Source organism: Manis javanica, chromosome 6 (genome assembly GCF_040802235.1).
Source record: "Manis javanica isolate MJ-LG chromosome 6, MJ_LKY, whole genome shotgun sequence".
Taxonomy (NCBI): Eukaryota; Metazoa; Chordata; class Mammalia; order Pholidota; family Manidae; genus Manis; species Manis javanica.
This window is the reverse complement of record NC_133161.1, coordinates 150,115,783-150,137,599: the sequence shown is the minus strand read 5'-3', so window position 1 is coordinate 150,137,599 and position 21,817 is coordinate 150,115,783. Positions and strand designations below refer to the sequence as shown.

Sequence of the window (21,817 nt, the reverse complement as noted above, 5' to 3'; positions counted from 1 at the left end):
GAGCCTGACCCCAGCGCATGGCAGCCGGCACCTCTTCCACCGTCCCAAATGTGCCTGTAAGCCACAGATTGCCTCCGGAGAGCAGCGCCTGCACAGTGACTGGCACCTACACGGCTGAGCTTAGCCCTGCACACCTTTCCCAGGGCAGCATCAAATGGTGCTTGTCAAAGGTTCAGACTATTGTCTGTGAACTGGACACAATGGCTTTTTCCTTGAATGGAAATTATTACCTGAGAGTCACTGTTGCCAATACAGACTCTATTCTGTGAAGCGAGTGGAAATAGCCTGTTTCTGTAAGCAATTCCTCCACGCCACCCTGTCCTCTGCACAGGCATTGCTGTTGATGGGGGCCGAGGGGACAGGAGGGGACCTCAGTCCCTGGAGTCAGAGCTCTGGGAAGCCCAACCTGCCCTGGAAAGCATTCCCAGAGTGGAGCACAAGGCACAGAGCGACAGGCTTTAGGGACCCTCTGGGCCTCACAGCCGGCTGCCTGCTCAGGAGGCTGGAGGCAGGCTTTTCTGCTGCGCCCTGGCACAGCCACCTGGCCTGGAGGAGGACCTGGCCTGGGGTGTTGGGGGCACTTACCTTGCCAGTGCCCTCACCAGGACCTTTGGGTCACAGAAAGTGGTTCTTGTCAGCCCCAGGGGCACTGAGCTCATCAGTGTCCTTCCCAGGAAAATCTAGCTTCCTCAACCTTTGGGCCACGGCTAGAGACAGACAGGGTGCTGTCACCAGGCTGTGGCAGGGCTGGCCCCCAGGCCCCCCGGTGCCCAGCCAGGATGCCCTCCATGGCTTCCATGCTGCCACGGGGAGGCCCGGGCACCCACGACCACGTGGGTCCCTGTGCAGAGAACGCTGGTCACCCAGGGACCTGACATAAGGTGACATTCCCTCAAAAGCCGTGGAAACTGCCACCCGTTGGGCCACTGGGTACCTGCTGGGTGCTGCCCCACATCTTGGTCACTGACAGCCTACAGAGCCCCAGCCAGACAGAAAAGACCCGGCTCCTTCCAGAAATGATGGTATCAGTTTAAGAGAACAGCTCTGGAGAAAGAAGTGACTTGGCTTTTCTACCCAATGAGTACTTAAACTCTTCATCCTGCAGATTTCCATCTCAGCTGAACATTGTGTAACTTCTGGGAACAGCAGGACCCCGGAGGCCTGTGGGGAAGAGGAGACCATTCTAGGCACAAAAAAGGACTGGAGACGTGACGCAACAGGAAAGAGGAGCGAAGAAGTGGATGGAAACGAGAATACGGGAGATCACAGGCCACATCAGACCGCGCCCGCTGCATCTGTTGACGGAGAGCGACAGTTCTCCCCCCGCAGGGCTGTATCTGAGCAGTGAGGAAACAGGAGGCGTTAAGGTCGGAGCGTCGGGAGGAAGAGGGAGCGTCAGAGAAACGCAGGTAAAGGCCACAGGGGAGGGGACACCCGACTTGTCTCGCCGCCTCGCCTGCCTCGCCCCCCCAGGCAGACGGAGCCGACTGGATTTCCACAGGAGACGCCCTGGCAACACAGCGATTAACAAACAGAAGAGCAACAAGAAAGCATGGCGGCAGCTTAGCAGCTGGGTAGGGGGTGATGTGACCGTCCCCCCGGGAGGTCTCTGCAGGTCACGCAGGATGCTTGGAAAGGACAGTGCGAAGGTCAGGCTGCGTCACTGCTGAGCCAGGCCAAGTTGTCCAGCAAAGACCCAGGGCCTCACATGCTGTTTCCATGAGATGAGGGCTGTTTCCTCAACAAGGTCTCATCAGACACCACACGTTAACCTATTATTCTTCAGGAACAGGGCGCTTGTTCACGTTCGTGTCTGCTCAGCAGCAGACAGAGAAACGAGACCTGGTTGTATAGAGACAACACACCTACATACAAAGCCTGTAACTCAAGAGGGGTAAACCCCCAAAACATTGTGGAAGAAAGCACTAAGGTGACAAGACATTTTTATTGACATAAGGCTGTATGTATGTCTCCAGTTCACTTTCCTAAGCGACCGTACAACTGACATCAACTGCCCAGCATGAAAAACTCCTGCAATGCACACTCCAGGCCACAGGACCAAAGCAAACAGAACTGCTGCCCAAGACGGGGGCTGTAGAAGGGCCACAGGAGGCTTGTTTCTTAAAAGCAGTAAAATCCTTCCATTGTGTCAAAGGGAGAATGAGATGCAGTCTGGTTCCTTTGATGACTTGCTGACACAGCGCGCCAGAGGACAGCTCTCAGAAAGCCACTGGACGGAGGTGCCAGAATACAGCAGAGACAAGATGGACAGACCTTCCTTCCCTTGCAGAGCTCCTGGAACTTACACTCTAGAGACATCAGGACAGGAAAATCAATCCATGGAGAAAACCACCAAGATATGAGCCAAAGAGCAAGTTCTCTGAGGCAACAATGGGATCCCCTATAGGGGAAGCCAGAAACAATGCCACCCAAAAGGACAGGGCCCCATGGAGCCTCCTGACCCACACCGGGGTCTGCCCTGGACCACAGTCTGGGGACGGGGAGATCGGTGCACAGGGCCCCCGGGCGGACCACCATATCATGTGTCTGTTCTTCAGGTTTCTGAATGGCATGATTACAGTCACAACCAAGCAAATAAAACCCAAACAACCAATATGTGAACCCTGAGCTTCCACATTCCCTTTTCATGTGAGACCCTAACGCAGACCGTCATTACCCAGGAAAATGTAGCTTTCATTACAGTCACGTCTCAATGTGTGTCCCTAATGGTTTATAAAGTAAGGTGTTCTAAATCACGTCCATGTAACTTTGGAGTGAGGGAAAGGCAGATATGTGCGAACGTTAAGAGAATCACTCCACACCTCGCGTGGTCCATTCACGTTTGCTCAGGAATATTAAGAGGCCAGGGCCAAACAACAGCGAGGACCAGGGGCCCGGGAGACGCTGGATAAGCCATCAGGAGGGAGTCAGGGAATGACCGCACCACGTGCCTGGAATCGGTCACGAACCATAAGAATGGTGTGAATGGAGTCACCCCAACAAGGAAGACGTGTAAAAACAATCCCGTTTCATTGTTAGAAAGAATCAAGTCACGGGATTTTGATTTCTTGCCATTTGCTTGAATGAGGTCTTGAAGGTTTTCCATTTTTTTCTCCACCCAGTTTAAGAAAACACTGCCTAGAAATCTGCAGTAAGAATTTAGTAAAGTCTTTCCCCTCCTGTTGTCATTATGTCAACGCAGCACTAGAAAAATGCCAAACAAAATTGTTAGTGGCACAGAAGGTCCATGTGCATCTTAAGCATGACAACAAGGATCCAAAAGCCTAAGACCATGGACTTTTCACTACAGCCCAACTCTTTACTCTGCCAGGATAACCAAAGGTTAAAACTTTAACGACCGATTAAAATCCAAAAAAAAAAACCCGTAGGAATCATATTCCTCCCCAGCCCTAGACATGGAACTGGGCCAAGCATGCACGACACAGAGGGGCCCAAGCGATCAGGGAGCTCGGCAGCCTTGTGCCCCGAGTCACCGTCCTGCCCACGGAACCCACACGCGACCCTGTGGACCAGAGAGGAGGCTGACGGCAGCAAGCGGAAGGGCACACCACCGACGGCTTCCTGCGCGAAGAACCTGACCTCCACGTCTTCATCCTGGCCTAGCTTCTGTAGCTCCGGCTCATCGTCCTCCTGCAAAGCACCAAGGCCCAACAGCAGCGTGTGAGCGGCACGCTGCCAGCCAGAGAAGTGCCCTGCAGTACGACACATGCTCCACGGCGATGATCGCAGCTTAGAATAAAAACTACAAAATGTCTGCAATGCACACTCGACAAGCACTACGTGATTTCTCGAGCTCTCAGCAGAATTCGCTGCAGACGATGATCTACACGTACAGAGCTTAAATGTAAAAGTCAGACTGAAAAACCCTCAAAAATGGTTATTTTCTTTAAATAAACCCACACTTTCGGTAAAGTGAAAATCACTGAACTTAGTTTTAGCTTACTCCCCACTACATGGTAAAAATTTTTATCTACTTCTTAAACAAGAATAATACTGAACTCTCACTTGGCATCTAGAATCAGTCCGATTCTCTGAAGAGATTCGGCCACGTTGAAACGGACATTCGCTACTTGGTCTCCTGCCATTTTCAACACGATGGGCAGCATCTGCTTGGTGGTCACTTCCTGACCGCAGGCTTCAGACAGCGGCTAGAAGGAGGAGTAAGATGGCATACTCACAACACTTCCAGACGTAACTCCAGACTCTAAAGAGACAAACTACTATTTAATAAGAAAATAACCAACCAACAGGAAAATGTCTCTATTTTAGGCATCTAAATGAGGGAAACAAGGAAGAATTCAAATAACCCCGTAACTAGAAGAATCCACAACCCACCACTCACTACTGTAGATTTTAACAAGAATTGGAGACCTGACATTTTCTCTCCTGTCCAAATTAACCAATGTAATAAACAGATTCCAAACAGAAGGCAATGCGCACAAAGATACAGTCCCGAGTAACTGCTTTAGTACCTGGCTTAGCAGTAATAGCTATGCAATACTTAGATTAATGCAGAATAAAGTGGTCATTCTATGCAAGTAATTGGGATCATTTGCCATTACTAACACCTTGGGAATGATGGTATTTTGGGCCCACTTGGCACCAAACTTCTGCACTAGCTTCGTGAGGGTGCTGGTGGCAGCTTCACGGGCAGCACACACTACAGGAGAGGAAGAACACACCGTCAGGTGAGGTGACCTGGTTCATTCACAGCATCACCCCAGGAACAAACTCCCCAAGCTCAGGCACACTGCGAGGGCAAACGTGCTCGGCTGTGGCTAATGACACACTGATCTGGTCTTACCATAGTTTTACAACATACATGTCCAAGGAGAAGGAGGTACTGGGCTCATTATGGGCGTCACTAATTAAAGGACAGATGCTGAATGCTTCCTAAGTGCTCCATGTTACAGAGAGTAATAAGGTGCTTCCCCTCAAAGATCTCCAGCCAGCCGCACAGCACGGCACACGGCCATCACTAAGGGGGATGAAACTGCAGTGCGGCCTGCGCGAAGAGAATGGGGGTCAGGAAAGAGAGGCCTTCAGTGGGCTGGGAGGATTTGGGGATTTGTGTGCATAGAGAGAAAAGGAATCCCTGGAAAGGGCAAAAAAATTTAACCCGGGTACAAAGAGAAAAACTGAAATGTGAGACTATGAGGTTGGGCAGTTAGGGTGGACCCACAACACAGACCATCCTGAGAGCTAAATCTAGACTTCGTAAGGAAAACAATGACAGGTTTTTGAAAGCAGAGCTGTGGCCCAGTGACCAATAGGGGGGTTAGCAAGGTTCCTACAGCCACAGCAAGAAGAGCTGTGGAGACGGACAGTGAAGGTCGTGCAAAGGTTACTGTGGTCGTCCACACGACAGCCAATAAAAACTTCAGAACAATTTGCCTCTTTTTCCTTGAAATGTGATAGTGGGACATGTGAAACATCTTCTGTGAGTAGTGTGCCTGCTTTAACACCTAGTGACACCATGTGTCAAAGACGTCATAAACGTAGGCAATAAAGGCCTGAGCTACTACTGTGTCCGCAACAAAGAGTTGCTCTGTGGGACCCTGAACAAGGCTGGCCTGGGGCTCCTGCGCCCTGCAGGCCCAGGATGCTCAAGATGCAAGCTAGACCACAGACAGCCCTGGGGGTGGATACGGGCCCTCACTGTGCTCCCCCCCCCAGGCAGCCCAAACCTCCTGGGGACAGGATGGGCAAGAAAAGCCATCCAAGACACTGCCCTGACCCTGGGCGACTGCACAAGGCCTCCAGACAGGAAGCGCCCAGCTCTGCTAGTCTGCGGATGCTTGTAGGCAATGCCATTGACGAGCACAGGGAAGACAGCACAGCCAGGAACCGCGTAAGTCAGCACCGACGTGCAACCTGACCGACGTCCACGGAAGAGGCGAACTGTCGGTCACACCCAGCAGCCCTCCAAGGAGCCCAGGTCACTGCCTCTCCCGTCAATGCAAACTCCTTCCCATCACAGTCACAGTCCTTGTTTTGGGCACCAGCCTCACCCCGCCTCTCCCTAAGGTACAGTGAGAGCATGCGCCTTCTCTAATTCTGTGCTTTAATCCGAGCTTCTCCCACCCGAATGCCACCGGCAGGGTCTCGCTGCCAGGGTTCCAGCCCTGGGCAGGTGCTCAGCCTCGGCTCAGACCTTGGCGGCACTGGGCCGTGCCCGCCACGCGCCCACCCCGCCGCCCGGCCCCGCGCCCCCCTCAGCGAGGGCTCCGAGTGGCTGACACCTTCGTGTGCTGACTCCGACATTCTCCTTCTCCCACAAAAAATTAATTTCCTTCTAAATTCCTCCTGCTCAGTACTGTCCACTCAACTATGGCAAGAGAGATGAGTGATAACGTTCTTCCTTATACCTCTGGATGTTTACGACATTCTTTTAGCACTTTAATGACAAGGAAAAAAGGTGTCAAACATATAACTCGTCAGTGATCAGTACACAGCTGCTACGGACAAGGCAAAACAATACAAAACGTGACTGAGCGCAGAGCAAGTTCAGGGCTGGAAACTCATCGGCTCAGAGAAATGAGCCCGTGTCACTGAGAGCACAGGGGTCTCTCTCGCTCCAAACTGCAAGAAAAAAGAAAAAACCCGGAGACAAGCGGAAGGAATGAGCGACTTACAGAGACGACCCTACACAGGAAGGGTGTCGGGAGTTTGGTTCTTTGCGGAAAATTGGGGCTTTAAAAGTTCTTCAAAATAAACCTAAAATGCCAGCTTTCAAAGAAAGCATAAAGTGACCTACTGGGACATGTCATTCCAACTAATACTGAATATGTATCAGAAATAATAGAAACACTTTTTTTCTACATAGAATCGAATTTCTTCCCTATGCATTGCCAAACTTAAGTTTCATTTAAAAAGAAAAAGTAAGTATAAAAAGGTAACTTTAGAAGGCAAGAAAATAAGTCTTCACAGTCCAGTTTGAAACACTGAAATTATCTACATATATACATATGCTTTTATATAAGATTTGCATATTTTTTCACACCCCTCCTCTTCACACTCTCTTAACCCTATGATTTCCCATATGATCCAAATAAGCCCTTAACAAATCCACCTGCACGTACATGCAAACGTAAACAGTCCCAATCCTCACGAATACCCAGGTATAAGCACCTGCAGATGAACGGATACACTCAATGCATAAAGTACATAAGGTACTACAGACATTAATCAGGGTGCCTATCATATCCACCAGATTAGAGAACAGCTCACACAGGACAACATGAGCTAAGCTCCCAGGGCCTCATCTGAACAGGCCTGACCACACTGAGCTGCCGGGTCTGGACACGGGGACTGGCACTGGACAGCACAGGCACAGAGGGCGCCCCTCCCACCCATTGGTGCATGGCAGACAAGAGCAGACCTTGGACCTGAGACCTTGTCAGAAAGTCAAATGCTGACAAGTTAACAGGTAAAGTGGTTTTATGGAAAACAACTGTCTTGTATATTTTGGTAAGCAGCAGTACCAGTTTGCAGTGGTAACGGTTTGTGGCACTGGAAGACAAGGATTCTGTGACTGTTGAAGTTAATTATATTTTAAAGGCAAAGAGAAGATAAACTGTGAAAACCTACGTCCTAAATGCTGTCCCATCTGACCCTGCCCTGAGCTTGCGCTTTGCCCTCTCTCAGCACCAAGCTTCAGTAGCCAGGGTACTGGCCATGTTTCACCAACACCAGAAATTGGCCCTGGTCCCAAGTCGTAGCTGACGTCTCTCTTTCCTGGACTCCTTTCCTGCACCACTCTGTGCCTCCCCTCCGTGGTGCCAAAGAAGGAAAGCAGCCTGTTCTCCCCCAGGCCTCTCCTCCCATTCCAGTCCCTGTGCAGCCCGGTTTATGACGGCCAAAGACACCAATGGTGGACGGTCCAACAGAAGGGTTTGGGGTAAGAAAAGAGTGTATTTATAAAAAAAGACAGTCTGAAAATAATGTAGCAGAATGCGTAATAGGACAAAGATATCGTTTAATGGAGAAAGTAAAATTTAAGATAGGAAGAAATTGGTGGTAACTAGAAATGTCACACTTGTGCTCAGAGGAAGCTACCCAGACTTTACACAAAGCCCTTCTTCATCACCGTATATTTCTGGCAAGTATGTGATCAGATTAGTGTTCCCTTCTAAAAAGGAAATAAATGACAAAAAGGGGTACATGCAGAAACACAGGCCTTCCATGATAACTTGTTTTTAACTTACTTACTTACCATGGTCCACAAGCCAGGCCATACACAAAGAGTTCAGCTTCTCATCAAAAAATTCCACACCCTATGGGCAGAGAAGATCCCATTAGTACATATTGCCAAAGTCTGGGAATCACAATGGCCTCTCTGTATCGCACCAAAGTGATCTGAAAGCTGAAAACCTGTATCCAAATTCACTGAATCCATGAACCAGCCAGAAAAGGAGTGCTACAGCATTTGATTCATAAACTGCAGATCTACCCTACTAGGTAGAAATCATGAACAAAAGTGTAAGTGAGGCAGCCCAGGCCCTGCTAGATGGAAGGGAACAGGGTGGCCGCTAGGGGCCAGATATGGTACCTGTGGACAATCTGCCAAGCAATCTCTACATATTTGTAAAAATGAAATATCAGAAAATTACCTGTCAATAATATTAACAATTCTCAAATTTTTTCTCTCTTTAGTACCACAATAAACCCTTAAGAAGAAAGAAACTGACATCAAGACACAGAGACAGCCCCAATTAAAGACAATCTTTTTGGGATGCCAGGAGAAAGCAGGCACAAGACCTCAGGGGAAGGAGCCCCAGCACAGGGTCACGGGGTCTCAGGACACAGGGGCAGCCGTCCTGGCGGTCCCAGCTCTGCCCCTCCTGTCACAGGGTGGGGACATGCTCCTGCAGACCTGTCACTGGGGGATTTCGCACCATGCAGGTAAATGCTGTGATATATGTTTTTAACTTTTATTTCCTGATTTTTGTGTGGTGGTAATTACATTTCTTCACCGTGGTTCACAGCCAAGCCATCCATAAAGTTTTTTATAAGTTTTTGAAAGAATTTTATAAATACCTGTTATAAAAATCTTTACAGATTAAAGAAAGGATAAAATACACGATACTAACAAGACATTGAAGTTGTGTTAACAAAATGTTTGTGACTGATGCGTGTCACCCCTGCCACACAGGTGCGAATCGGTCACAGCCCCCACCCGCCTTGCCTCCACGCTGCTCGGCAGAGCCACCGACTTTCACCAACTTCCCAGGTCTAAGAGGACAAGATCCTGAGACTCACCCTCCCTTTTAGACAGTTACTTCCATCTTGAACACAGCTTTCCACTCTGCAGAGGTGACCCATGACAGTCACCAGCAAAGAACAGGAAATAACCCTCAGCAGTGACAGAGGGAAAAAAGGGTGACAAGGTGACTCTGCCTAAGCCTTTCCTGATCTCTTTCGCATCTGTCTTGAGTAGGACACTTCAAATTTTATAAAACAGGTATGTGTAAGATGGATTTCATTAACAAAATATTCCAAATTTAGCATTACAAATTCAGTGGGCCAAGAAAAAAACCTGTATGCTGTGCTCTGGAAGGACAGAAGTGGGGCTGGGAGAGGGTACGTAAACCGCAGGATGTTGGCTGGGAGCTGACTGGCATGAGTTCTCTCAGCAATACCAAGGTATTCATTTACTCGATGCTCAAAAAATGTTAAGGGCCTCACTAATTTAGGCCTATTAGGGTTGGCAATGGAAATAAAATGCTGAGCACATTCCCTGTGCTTAAAGAGATCACATGTCCACGTCCCCAACCAGATGCTGACAGAGGGGCAACACACCGCCACAGGTCGCACCGACAGGGTTAGGGTCTGTCAGACTTGGGCCTGTCCAGGGCACTTATGTGGCTGTAAAACCCAGCACTGAAATTTTCATTTACATAGTTTTCAGTTAAGAGCACAACTAATCATGATACTTAAACAGTAACAGATAATATGATAATGCGGACTTCGGCCAAAAAACTAGCATTCAAAACCTCAATACTCCTTTTCTGCATAGTGATTCCTCGACGTCTTTAGGCAGAACAAAGGAAAACTGGAAACCAGGGACATTTTTACCTAGAATACAGGCAAGAAAGGGAAGCTGCCCTGAGCAAAAATTAAAGCTGACTTATCTCAAAACCATACTCCCTTTTCTTCTCGATTAAATATTCCTTAAGCTACAAAGCCGTTAAATATCACAAACTATGTCACATATACCAGGAAACATAATATCCTTACCTGGCCTTGCTTTTAGGTGGCAATGAGGTGACATGTGTTCCCATAATATCTTTTTCTTAGAAGTTAATGCACTAATACAAGTAAAAGCTACTCTACAGGCAGCTCAGAGAGATCACTTTCATGCGTCTGAACATACACATCCACACACTCCGGGCCTCCCCCCGGACACGGCGAGGCTGCTGTGCTACCTGAAGCTACCCCTTCCTTCGCAGGTCCTGCACCCACCAGCTGACCCGCCAGCAGCGGCATACACTCAATGGTGGCCAGCCGGACCTTCCACTTGGCGTCTTCAGCCAGCTCCACGATGGCAGGAAGGAGAGATTGAGAGAGCTGACGAATTCCAGTCACTTCGTTTACATACTCCAGATTGGAGATGATATTCAAGCGGACTTCAGGACACTGCAAGCACACAAGTTCCAAAAGAACACACATGAAATTCAAGTCATCTGCCCATGTTCTCCTACTGTCATGATCAGGTAAAAACACCTGAAAAATTTTTAAATTGAGAAGTAAGTATTGACTCGGGTGAAAGAAAGTATAGCCTTGAAATAAATACTTCACACTGAGGACACAAACAACTCAAAGCATACAAATCAAACTCATCTTTACCAGAACTCTCAATGAAAAGTCTATAGGATGGCAAAGAGCATAGGCTCTGGAATCAAATCACACGCATTCAAATCTCAAATCTGCCATTGCTGAGACTTTGGGTGACGTATTTTACCCCTCCGTGCCTCAGCTTCCCCACCTGTAAAATGAGGATAAGAAGCCCTACCTCACCAGACTGTTGTGACGGTTATATGTAATAGTACATGCAAAGCATTTATGATCATGTCTGGCACATAGTACTACTCAATAAATGCTAACCAGCATTATCATTTTGATACCATTATAATTTAAATTTAAATGAAAGAAACTTATAAAACAAAGATACACTTGCTTTAAAGAGAACAAACTACTGTGTATCAGCAGGATCAGGCAGAGGTTGGACAGACATTTTTAGGTCTGCACCAGTGGCAACTTGTGCCCATTTTCTGAGGAACTTGTAACCCCACATCCAAACACAGGGATTGTCTGTAGTTCAAAATAAGTTACTTTTTTTTAATCCCTTTATCCTACTTTTGGGTTCTGTTCTAGTGAAACCCCAAATCCAAACTAAACCAAGGTACCAACTATCAAAGGCAATAGAATTTATAGCCAAACTCACCTCATCCTTTAACTGAGCTAAAATAAGAGGTAGAAGATGTTCAGTGGTATTCTCTCTGCCCAAGACGGTAGACAACCCCATACTTACAGAAGCTAGAGCTGATTTTACATGTTCATTTGTATCAGATACTAATTCCTAAAGTAAAATAAAAATGAAAAGCTTTTCATTTTTGTAAGACCACAGAAATCTCCATCCCAGCTCCCAAGGAATTTAAAAAGACAGCATTGTTTCAGTGTTGATTAGCTGATCACATTTCCTCAGACCATCTATTAAATAATGTAAACCTATGTGGCAAAAAGCATTTCACAATCACAAAGCACTAATAAGTGGTAAATAAGAATGTCCCACATTAACATAGCTGTCCTATTCATACCTTGTCCACCTTAAACTCAAAGAGCATTAAGGTAAAACAAAAAAATTTCAGGTAGGGCAGAGTAAAACAAAAAGTAAAGTTAGGTTCACCTTAATGTAGGGGAGAATCTGAATCAAAATTATGGTCTCTCTACCATCAGTGGGCAAGTTCGCGCAAAGTTCTAAAAAGCACAAATAGGAAAAAAAAATGCTTACATAGAACCATTTACAAGGAGCAGGGTTTAGCAACAGTTCCAAGTTAAGTCAAGTCATATGTTTACACAAGGAAGCTTCCAGGGGAAAAAGAGCTCCTATTCTAAACACACCTTCTATCAACCCACATGCCGTGCGCACCACACCAATACAAACTGAAAAGGCTTTTTCTTTTTCTTTACAGAAACAAGATTAAATGGCTATTTTGTTTTAATTAGAAAGGGAGTAGCTTTGTATGTTGTGACATCTCTACACATTGCAATCATCTCTATTTGTTTGAAAAGATATTCCAGAAAACCTAAAATTCAACAGCAAAAAAAATTTCACCAAAATGAGCAATACATCCTTAACCTTTCATTTTGTGGGTGGCAGCTGCTCGGACTTCAGCTTCACAGTCTTTAAGGGATGAGGTCACTTAGGGTGATTTTAGGACCTACAGCTTTCTGGAGCTGTAAAAGAACGTGTACAAGTTTTAACAGGTTAATTAACAAGGTAATTAACACGAATTAGTGTAATCTTCAAGTATGTATTTTTGCTACAAGCACTTCCAATTGAGAATTAATTCGGAAACTTTTGGTACAACAGCAAATCTATGGGGTTTTTCTTGTTTTTTTTTTTAATCGAGTACTTAAAAAACATCAGTACAATAATTTTACATCTGAAAATTTGTCAGCTTCCATATAGCAAACTCGCCAAGATTTATCTTCTGCGGCCTGTCGAAGAGCAGGCATCGCCAATGCCACAAGGTCCCTCTGAGACAGCAACAGGGCGATGCTGACCCACGCTTCCACGGCCAGGAGGCGCACTGAGTCCTGAGGGCGCAAACCTGCTGTCAGCACCAGCCACCAGGTACTGTGTGTGGCACTGGGTGGAGCCATGGGTTTCATTACAACGAGGAAAACACAAAACCACGCTTCCGTCACTTCACGTCTTATGCTTCGAAATAGCTGAATGGTATATCAGAGCCATAACGGTAAAAACGACAGTTCTAAGTGAATTACCTTGGCTGGCACACACAGTTTTTATTACAGAAAATAAAATGGCAAATGGTAAAGATTAAGTGAAAACTATGTAAGAATTTGTTCACCATGTAAGAACTTGTTCGTTATGCTTCAGAAGATTGGAGACTGTTGAGAATTAGGCTTGGGGTTGATTAATGATTGTGCCTTGAGTCCCTTATACAGAATTTTATTGTTGTTAACAACCATTTGATCAATAAATATGAGAGATGCCCTCTCAAAAAAAAAAAAGATTAAGTGAAAAAAGGAGAACGTTTTAATGATGTGTTCAAAGTGTTCACATAAATTGTTGATAGAGAAAAATGAAAAATGCAGTTATACAAGTTGTATATAAAAGATAAGAACACAGAAAGAGATTAAGTTAAGGGAATCAAAACATTCCATTTGGGGCAGCAACAGTAGGGGCTTAGGCATGAGATGATGACTTGGAAAGAAATACACAGAAAAACCAAACAATAATAATAATGATAATAATTATAAAGCCTGTTGAATTTGAACACTGAGGGTCAAGGACAGAATAACTTGAGACAGCCAAAGCAAGAAAAATGCAGCAGAAACAATTAGAAAAGTAAGGGATTAATGACCTCAGCTTTCCAAAGGTACACTGACAGGTGTCAGTATAATACTGTTAAATCCTCGGAGCAAGTAGAAATATACAAATAGACAAATTAATGAGAAACTGGAATTGAGATTATAGATCTGGGAATTTTAAGTAGAAACTAAAAATTCATAAATATATGAGCACCTAGGAAAAATTTTAACAGTGCAAGTGTTTGTATACTACTACATTTTAAATGTGTATTACATATGTATTTACATTATGTGTATGTTAACAGTAACTCCAACTTTCCAAAATATTACAAATTTGAAAAACTGTAGATGAACAGAAACTTACTCCACGTCCCAAGACACTCACTCCCCTATCCTCCAAGTGAACAGGCTAAAAAAGGCCAAACTAGGCTCCTGGTAGTGGCGATACGGACATCTCTGGATTCCAAAAACATTACTAAATCAAGGTACTGCTATCATCTATGGGTATATGTGCCAATAAATATTTGTTGAATTAATCAATGACTTCTTTTCCCAACTCATCTTCTTCCCTGTAACTGCTCCTCCTCCCAGAATCTCTTCCATCTCAGCAATGCCGCTACCACCCACCAGTTGTGGCTCACACTAAAAATCAAGATCTGACTGATTTCTCTTCCCCTCACCCAGTCCAATCATGGTTCTCCTGACTACATCCAAACCTAGCTCCACGGAATCTTGCCATCTTCCCTATGCCACCCTAGATCGTCACTGTATCTTGCCTAGAAAAACAAAGATCTCCTAACTGGTCTTCCTGTTTCTACTCTCACCCTCACCCCTTACAATTCAGTTTCCACCAAGAACCATAATGCTCTTTTTAAGATGTAAATTACATCAAGTCATGCCTCTGCTTAAAGCCTCAGCATATTTTCACTGCACCTAGGAAAGAAAATCCGAAGTCTTAACTTTAGCTTAAAGGCCCCTGTGATCTGGTTCCTGTCTATCTTCCCCAGCCTCACCTCCTACCACGGTGCCACACAATCAACTGTGCTCCAACCTCGGTGTCGTCTCTTCCTGGAGTTCTCTTTTCTTGGAGCTCTGACACTCCAAGAAACCATGTGGCAATTTCCCCTTCACATCTCAGTTTGCATCACCTCCTTAGAGTCCTTGTCTAGAGGAATGCCTGGTAAATCACTCCCTTGTATGTCACCACACTTCATTTCTTCGTAGCATTTATTCTATTTTGCTTCTTCATCTGTTTAGTATGTGTTCCTTCGTTAAAATGTAAACCCCATGACCATGGCCCTTGTATGCCTTTTTTAACATGTCAGCACTAGAACAGTCCCTGACATGCAGTAGGTGCCTGGTAAGTGTTTTTTCAATGAATGAAGAAGCCAGGAGAAGCAATTCTATCTAGTGGTCGGAGGCAATGTACATAAACAGATTTTACAACTAAGCACTTAGTATTTTTTCTAATATGTCACAACTAGACATCTCATGCCTCTTATTAAAAAGTGCAACCCCACCTGTCAAGTGGTCTGTCTTAACACCCCAAACACATCAAACCCAAATCTCACTGGGCCTCTAGATTGGCCAAACCCAAATGAGCACAGCCTCCCCGGACCACCACACCCTCGGTCATGGGTTACAGAGCCTCTGTGCTGCCACAGCAAAGGTGACGAGCTACAAAACAAACCATCTGGCCCACCAAGCTCAAAATATGGGCCCTCCACAGAAAGTGTGCAAACCGCACACTCTAGATTCAACTACCGATTTTCAGGAAATACTGGGGACAAAAGAAAAGGTAAGTTATACCATCGGGAACATAATCAACAAAACTCCAAATGAAGATTCTAAATCTGTACTGTCCAGTGTGGTGACCGCTATCCCCATGTGGCTTCTGAGTACTTGAAATGTGAACGAGTGTCACATATTCAGGTGATGATCATCTTGGATATAATGGATTAAATAAGATATATTATTAAAATTAATTTCACCTGTCTTAAACTTTTTAAAATGTGTTTACTAGAAAACTTAAAACAGGTAGCTAACCCTTTTTGTTGAATAGCACCGTTTTAAACTATGTCTGAGTGACCATAATGCAAACTAAGTAAGAAGGTGGCCGTCAAGGAATCAAGACACAGTGTCAGCCTTGAGGAGGCGCAGAGCAAGGGGAAATGGGTCGGGGTGTCTGGGAGGGGGCCACGGTGGGCCTCTGAGGCCATGGCCTTCACAGCTGTCTCCTTTCAGAGATAATGGTTACAAGATGTCATTACCTTATAAGACTTCATGAAGTTGTATGTTTTGTGCTGTTTTCTGTCTGCTATTCTGATAAATTGTAAAAACTATTTTGAAAATAGAATTTACCATCTTTAGATTGAGAACGTGAACATGAGACTCGTCAGTATTTATCTGGTGCTCTTGGTCCCTATACACGTGAAGTGATTCCAGGGCGGACACTAGGCAACTTAAAAACCCAAAGGTCTCTTCTTCTGGAGTCCAGACTCTGGGGGCTGCTCCCCCAGAAGCACCACCCAGAGAGGCAGCAGGGCCCAGCAGTGGATGCTGTGAACTCTGGAGCCACACTGCCTGCATCTGAGTCCCAACTCTGCCACACTAACTATGCAACCTGGAGCAAGTTACTCCAATTTTCTGTGTTTCCTGCCATGCCAAATGGGGTATCTAGCCCATGGGGTTGTTGTGAGAACCAAATTACTTCATATACATAAAACCACTTAGAATAGGCTGAGAACAGTTAAGTGCTTTCTTTAGCTGGCTATGGTTATTGTTATTTCTATAACATGATGACCTAGATCCTTGGACTTAAAATTGCTATTATGTAAACCGAAAGTTTCTGTGATGACTGCCCTTGTACTGTTCACCATGTAAGAATTTATTCACTATGTAAGAATTCGTTCACCATGTAAGAACTTGTTCGTTATGCTTCAGAAGATTGGAGACTGACGAGAATTAGACTTGAGATGGATTAATGATTGTACATTGAGCATTGACCCCCCTATACAGAATTTTATTGTTGTCAACAACCATTTGATCAATAAATATGAGAGATGCCCTCTCAAAAAAAAAAAATTGCTATTATGTGAAGTCATCCTATACACTCACATAAAGGATGCAGAGGGTCAAAGAGCATTCCTAACACAGCTATGCTTGTTCTTCTGAGAAGTCAAAAATTCCAGGAAACATTACTCTGCCATATGACAGTCCAGCCCACAGTCCCCAAAGCCATGCACCCCTAGACGCAGCCTCGGTGCCCCTTTCTGATCACAGCTCCCACTTCCTTTGACTCCCCACTCCTGTAACAGCTACTAATGTAAGAGAAAAATCATGGTCTGGTTAAGAAAAAAATTAACGGACACCAAGAGGGGTCAGACTAAACTTTATCCAGGCCAGAATTAAGTATTAATTTTGCAAAAAGGATCCTAACAATAGAACCGAACCACCCTCAACAAATTCTTATAATGTTGGGAGAACAAGAGCACATCTATGCTCCTTAAATACTTGGAGTTACCTTACCTGTTCATCTGAAGCTAGATTAGTGAACAGTGGAACAATTTCACTTTTCACACTATTTCTAAAACTTTTGCGAATTCGCCCAATTTGGAAGCAGCAGCACATCACACCACTAGTGTGTCATCTGAGCACAAGGAATGGAAGTACCTGGAGCAAATGAAACAATGGAACTATTTCCTGTCGAAAAACAATGGTTAAACACTCCCAACACACACTTGCGCCCAAGCACACACATACAGATTCTCCCTCATGAACCTCAGTGATCAGGCGTCTACTCACAGACGTGACGGAGAAAACCACGAGCACAGCCAGCCAGACTGTGACATCACCGACCCACCACAGCATCAGCCACTCACTGGTGACAGGGTGCTGCGTCAACGGTCAGCTATGACTTCCCAGTAACCCCGAATAACCAAAAAAAACCACCATATCTTACTGTCGAATCTCGGCTTTGACAGCACGTGAAGCCCTGGGATAGCAAACGCTGAACAAACCACATGCAGAAGTGCGAGAAGTAAACCAATCCCCACTTGCGAGGTGCTTCACCAGAGGCACAAAATGAGCCCCCAGAGCACCAGGAGTGTGTTCCTGGGAGACCCGCCTCAGGGACGCCACAGCCTTCTTGCGAACCACAGTCTCTTCTACCATCGCCAAACTTTCCAAAGGAGGCTGAGTACACCAAAAAAAAAGAAAACTTAAGTGAATCAGGTTAGATACTGACTATCACCTTTTAAAGTGACTGAAGGGAGGTGCTGCATGGAAGCAGAATGTCGGCAACATCGCACCAAACGGTTACTTTCAGCTCACACGGTGGTGACTTTAGGTGTGTTCAACCTGAAGGCAGACCTGCAGTGCCCAAGATCTCACGGCCCAGGTAGCAGTGCCCACAGGGCACCTACAAAGACACCTGACACAGTATTAATATTGTGAGCTGATCACTGGATGTAAAAGCTATGCAGCCAAATTCAGACAGGATCATTGCTCAACAGTAAGTGCAAAAACATGAGCAACCTTGGACACCGTAATTACAGAATGACATCTCATCAGGCCGCTGAGTCCACAGCCTTTGGAGTATTATTCTACCATTTGTGGAGGTGTAAGCAACCATTATCTACCCTTGTGTGGACCTGCAATTTATCCAACCTATGAAAGGCTGAGTTAATATTGTAAGCTGAATCACTGGATGTAAAAGCTATGCAGCGATACAAAATCACTTTTTTAGAATACATCCAAAATCTTTTCATGAGCCAGTCACAAGGCAGGAGTTTCAGAGGGAACTGGGTGAAGAGTACAAAGATGTCAGGAACCTTTGCTTGCAGCTTTAGAAACAGAACAGACCAGAACTAGGCTCAGTAAGTTATTATGACACCCCCCAAAAAAAAAGTAAAACAGGGCTGATTCTCTGAACCTCAGCCTTTCCGGATCTGCATTTAATCCAGCTAGGTTCAGCAGATACCATGACCTGCAAATGTTAAGGACAAAACCCACACATAGAACTGACCAAGAGAGTAAACAGAATTGACTCTAAGAAAAGAAGTATGTCTATCTAGTAATATATTTCAAAACCTGTTTGCTACACAGAGGCGGGAAGTACTCAGCTGTCCTAAGAGGTACTGCGGAAGCCCTTCTGAAAGCTCCAACTCTCTCCCTGGCAGGCCTTCCGTGGCCCGCCTCTGCCTCTCAGACCGCTTCTCAGGCACTATCTCGGATAATCGCTATCACCGCTACAGAGTAAGGCCGAGCCCTGGAGACATGCGCCAGACTTGAACTCCACCTGCTTCTCCGCGCCCTTTTCCTATGCGCCCCCCGCGCCCCCCGCCTCTCTGGCCTACTCCAGCCCATACTCTATGCTCCAGCACAACCTGCTGCATGATTCCAAGCCTCTGGAATTTATTGTTTCTATGATTATCATTGTACTCTAGCACCAAGGGGGGAGAAGAAACAAGGCAAACAGGTTACTTGCTCTGGCAGAGTTTATAGTCTAATGGAGGAAGACAAAAATTCATCAAGAAAACAAGTAGATGGTGATGAACACTCTGTAAAGATACAGAACAGGATGACGGGGCAAGGAATGACCGGGAGGAATCCCAGGTCCCGGGGTCAGGGAAGACCTTTCTGAGCTGCTCTGAAGTTGGCATCCAAAAGCCTAGGGGCAGCCGCCGGCAGCTCGAAAGAACATCTTATCAGCGGGAATACCTAGTGCAACAGTCTTAAAGCAGCAATAAATTTGGTTTATTCAAACAAAAAAAGACCACTGTGAACATAATGAGTTCATCAAGAGGGAACACGGCATGGAAGAAACTCCCAGGTCAGGTTCTGTTAGATACAAACAAGGTGAGGCAGGACTTTGCATTTTTCCAGAAGCCATGGCAGGAAATGATCCGTCCCTCTGCCGGGTGAAGAGTGAACTACAGGGAGGGGTGGGGGCCAGAGCGGTAGGCGACCAGTCCGGAAGCTGCTGCAGTCATCTACAGGAAAGAGCATGGGGCCTGGAGAGACCACAGAGAGATGGTAGCAGGAGGGACGGAGGGCAGTGGACTCATCTGGAGTAGAACCTGCAGTCACTGCGAGCTGCGGGGTAGAGGATTCAGTGGCGCCTTCTAGTTTTGACTGACAACCAGGTAGATGGTGATGCCACTAAGATGGGACAACTAAATGAGGTGCTTTTGGGAGAGAAAATGGAATTCTGTTTTAGGTGTGCTAAATTTGAAATGCATGTCTGATATCCAAGTAGAAAAATTGTAGGCAGATATATGGAGAGAGACAAACAGATATTTATATTTGTCTTTCTGTATCTATACATGGAGTTGCACAGAAAGGCCAGAGGTGAAAGAAATCACAGTAGTCAGCTTCATACAGACAGTATTTAAACCCTAAAGTATGTGGAATTCCTAGTCATCCTTCAAAACCTAGTTCAAGTGTGTCACAGAGAAGGGACATAGTGGATCTCTGGCATCTCACTGCACTGATGGACAGTGACTGCATTGGGGTGTGGGTGGGGACTTGATAATGTGGTTATATGTAGTAACCATATTGTTTTTTCATGTGAAACCTTCATAAGAGTGTGTATCAATCATACCTTAATAAAAAATTTAAAAAAGAAAACCTCGTTCAGACATTATCTCTGAAGGTTTTCCCTGATCACCCTGGTTAATCCTTTTCCTATTACTCGGGTAACTCATCTGTGCTTCTATTTTTCCACCTAACACCACATAGTGATTATTCGTTGACACCCCTGAAGACAAAGATCTCATTCCACTCACGCTGTTCTTTTTTTTTTTTTTGTAGATAATTATTTTTTATTGAAGGGTAGTTGACACACAGTATTACATTAGTTTCAGGTGTACAACACAGTGATTCAACATTTATATACATGATAATTCTAGCTACCTGCTATCACCATACAAAGTTGTTACGGATATTTTGACTATATTCCTTATGCTATACATTATATCCCGGTTACTTATTTATTTTACAATTGGAAGTCTGTACTTTTTTTTTTTTTTTGAGAGGGCATCTCTCATATTTATTGATCAAATGTTTGTTAACAATAAAATTCTGTATAGGGAAGTCAATGCTCAATGCACAATCATTAATCCACCCCAAGCCTAATTCTCGTCAGTCTCCAATCTTCTGAAGCACAACGAACAAGTTCTTACATGGAGAACAAATTCTTACATAGCAAATAAGTTACATGGTGAACAGTACAAGGGCAGTCATCACAGAAACTTTCAGTTTTGATCATGCATTATGAACTATAAACAATCAGTTCAAATATGAATATTTGTTTGATTTTTATACTTGATTTATATGTCACACTGTTCTTTTTTAACATCAACTGTAACTTCAGTGCCTGATAGAACAGGATATGAACAGAAGCCAACTAAATTGAACTGAACTCATCAAATTCACAGTCAGAGCACAAGTTATGCTCACAATCAAAAACAAGCTAATGAACATTTCCAAAGTCATGATATTGCTAAGTAAGAAGTAAGAGTTCCAATTTCAGGGGGGAAAAACACCAATATAAACAACCAAATTCTTTTTCTCCTAACCTCTCAACTAACAAATGAGTTTACACAGGCAGAAAAGAAAAGGAATTCTTATATTCATAGTGAGAATAAGAAAGGGTTCATGGAGTCCAAAATGCATACATTATTTATTCTCTCCATAGCTTACACTGTGACTGTCCATAAAAAGACCTGCATAAAAAATGTAGAGTGCCTAGTGCACCACTATCCCTTATACTGCAAAAGTTTTGAAGGGAGTGGGCAAAATATACTCACCAGCAAACAGTGGGCAGTCAGGACCTCCCACCAGGCAGGTGACATTCCCCAACTGCTCAGGGAGAGCTACAGAACGTCATCTTCATCATAAATTGTATCTGGAAATGACAACCAGACGCACTCACAACCAGGGCGGCCGGAGCTGAACACGCACAAAACCCGGAGCCCGTTTCCAGACCGCCCTGCGCCCTGTAACAGCGCTTGTTCCTTCTCAAAGGTCAAGTCTTCCGGGCTCTGCTTTACAGAATCAATCAGAAACCCCCGATCCCTTACCAGTCACTTCCCTTCAGCTACTTAGCTAAACAGGGAATGTCCGACTGCGTCTGGCCACGACAGGACAACGCAGTCCTGTTTCTCTTGCTCAGAAAGCATCAGGCTCAGTTCGGTAGTTAAAACGGTGCGTAACGGGTTCGAAAAAGCAGCCA

At 45.2% G+C, this 21,817-nt stretch overlaps 1 protein-coding gene across 8 annotated transcripts in view; it reads right to left on the bottom strand.

The window, feature by feature from the left end:
- PPP2R1B (protein phosphatase 2 scaffold subunit Abeta) overlaps positions 1–21,490 on the bottom strand; it is a 36,537-nt gene extending 15,047 nt beyond the window's left edge. The window contains exons 1-7 of one of the 8 annotated variants that reach the window (XM_073239841.1): positions 21,393–21,490; positions 12,383–12,480; positions 11,930–12,000; positions 11,468–11,602; positions 10,449–10,659; positions 8,237–8,297; positions 4,034–4,169 (exon numbers count right to left, since the gene is read on the bottom strand). In XM_073239841.1, the coding sequence (XP_073095942.1) occupies positions 8,281–8,297; positions 10,449–10,659; positions 11,468–11,602; positions 11,930–12,000; positions 12,383–12,389 (441 nt within the window). In that variant the 5' untranslated portion in view covers positions 12,390–12,480; positions 21,393–21,490 and the 3' untranslated portion in view covers positions 4,034–4,169; positions 8,237–8,280. The other 7 variants (XM_073239838.1, XM_073239843.1, XM_073239842.1 and 4 more) reach the window with 7 other exon arrangements.
- Between the last annotated feature and the right edge of the window lie 327 nt (positions 21,491–21,817).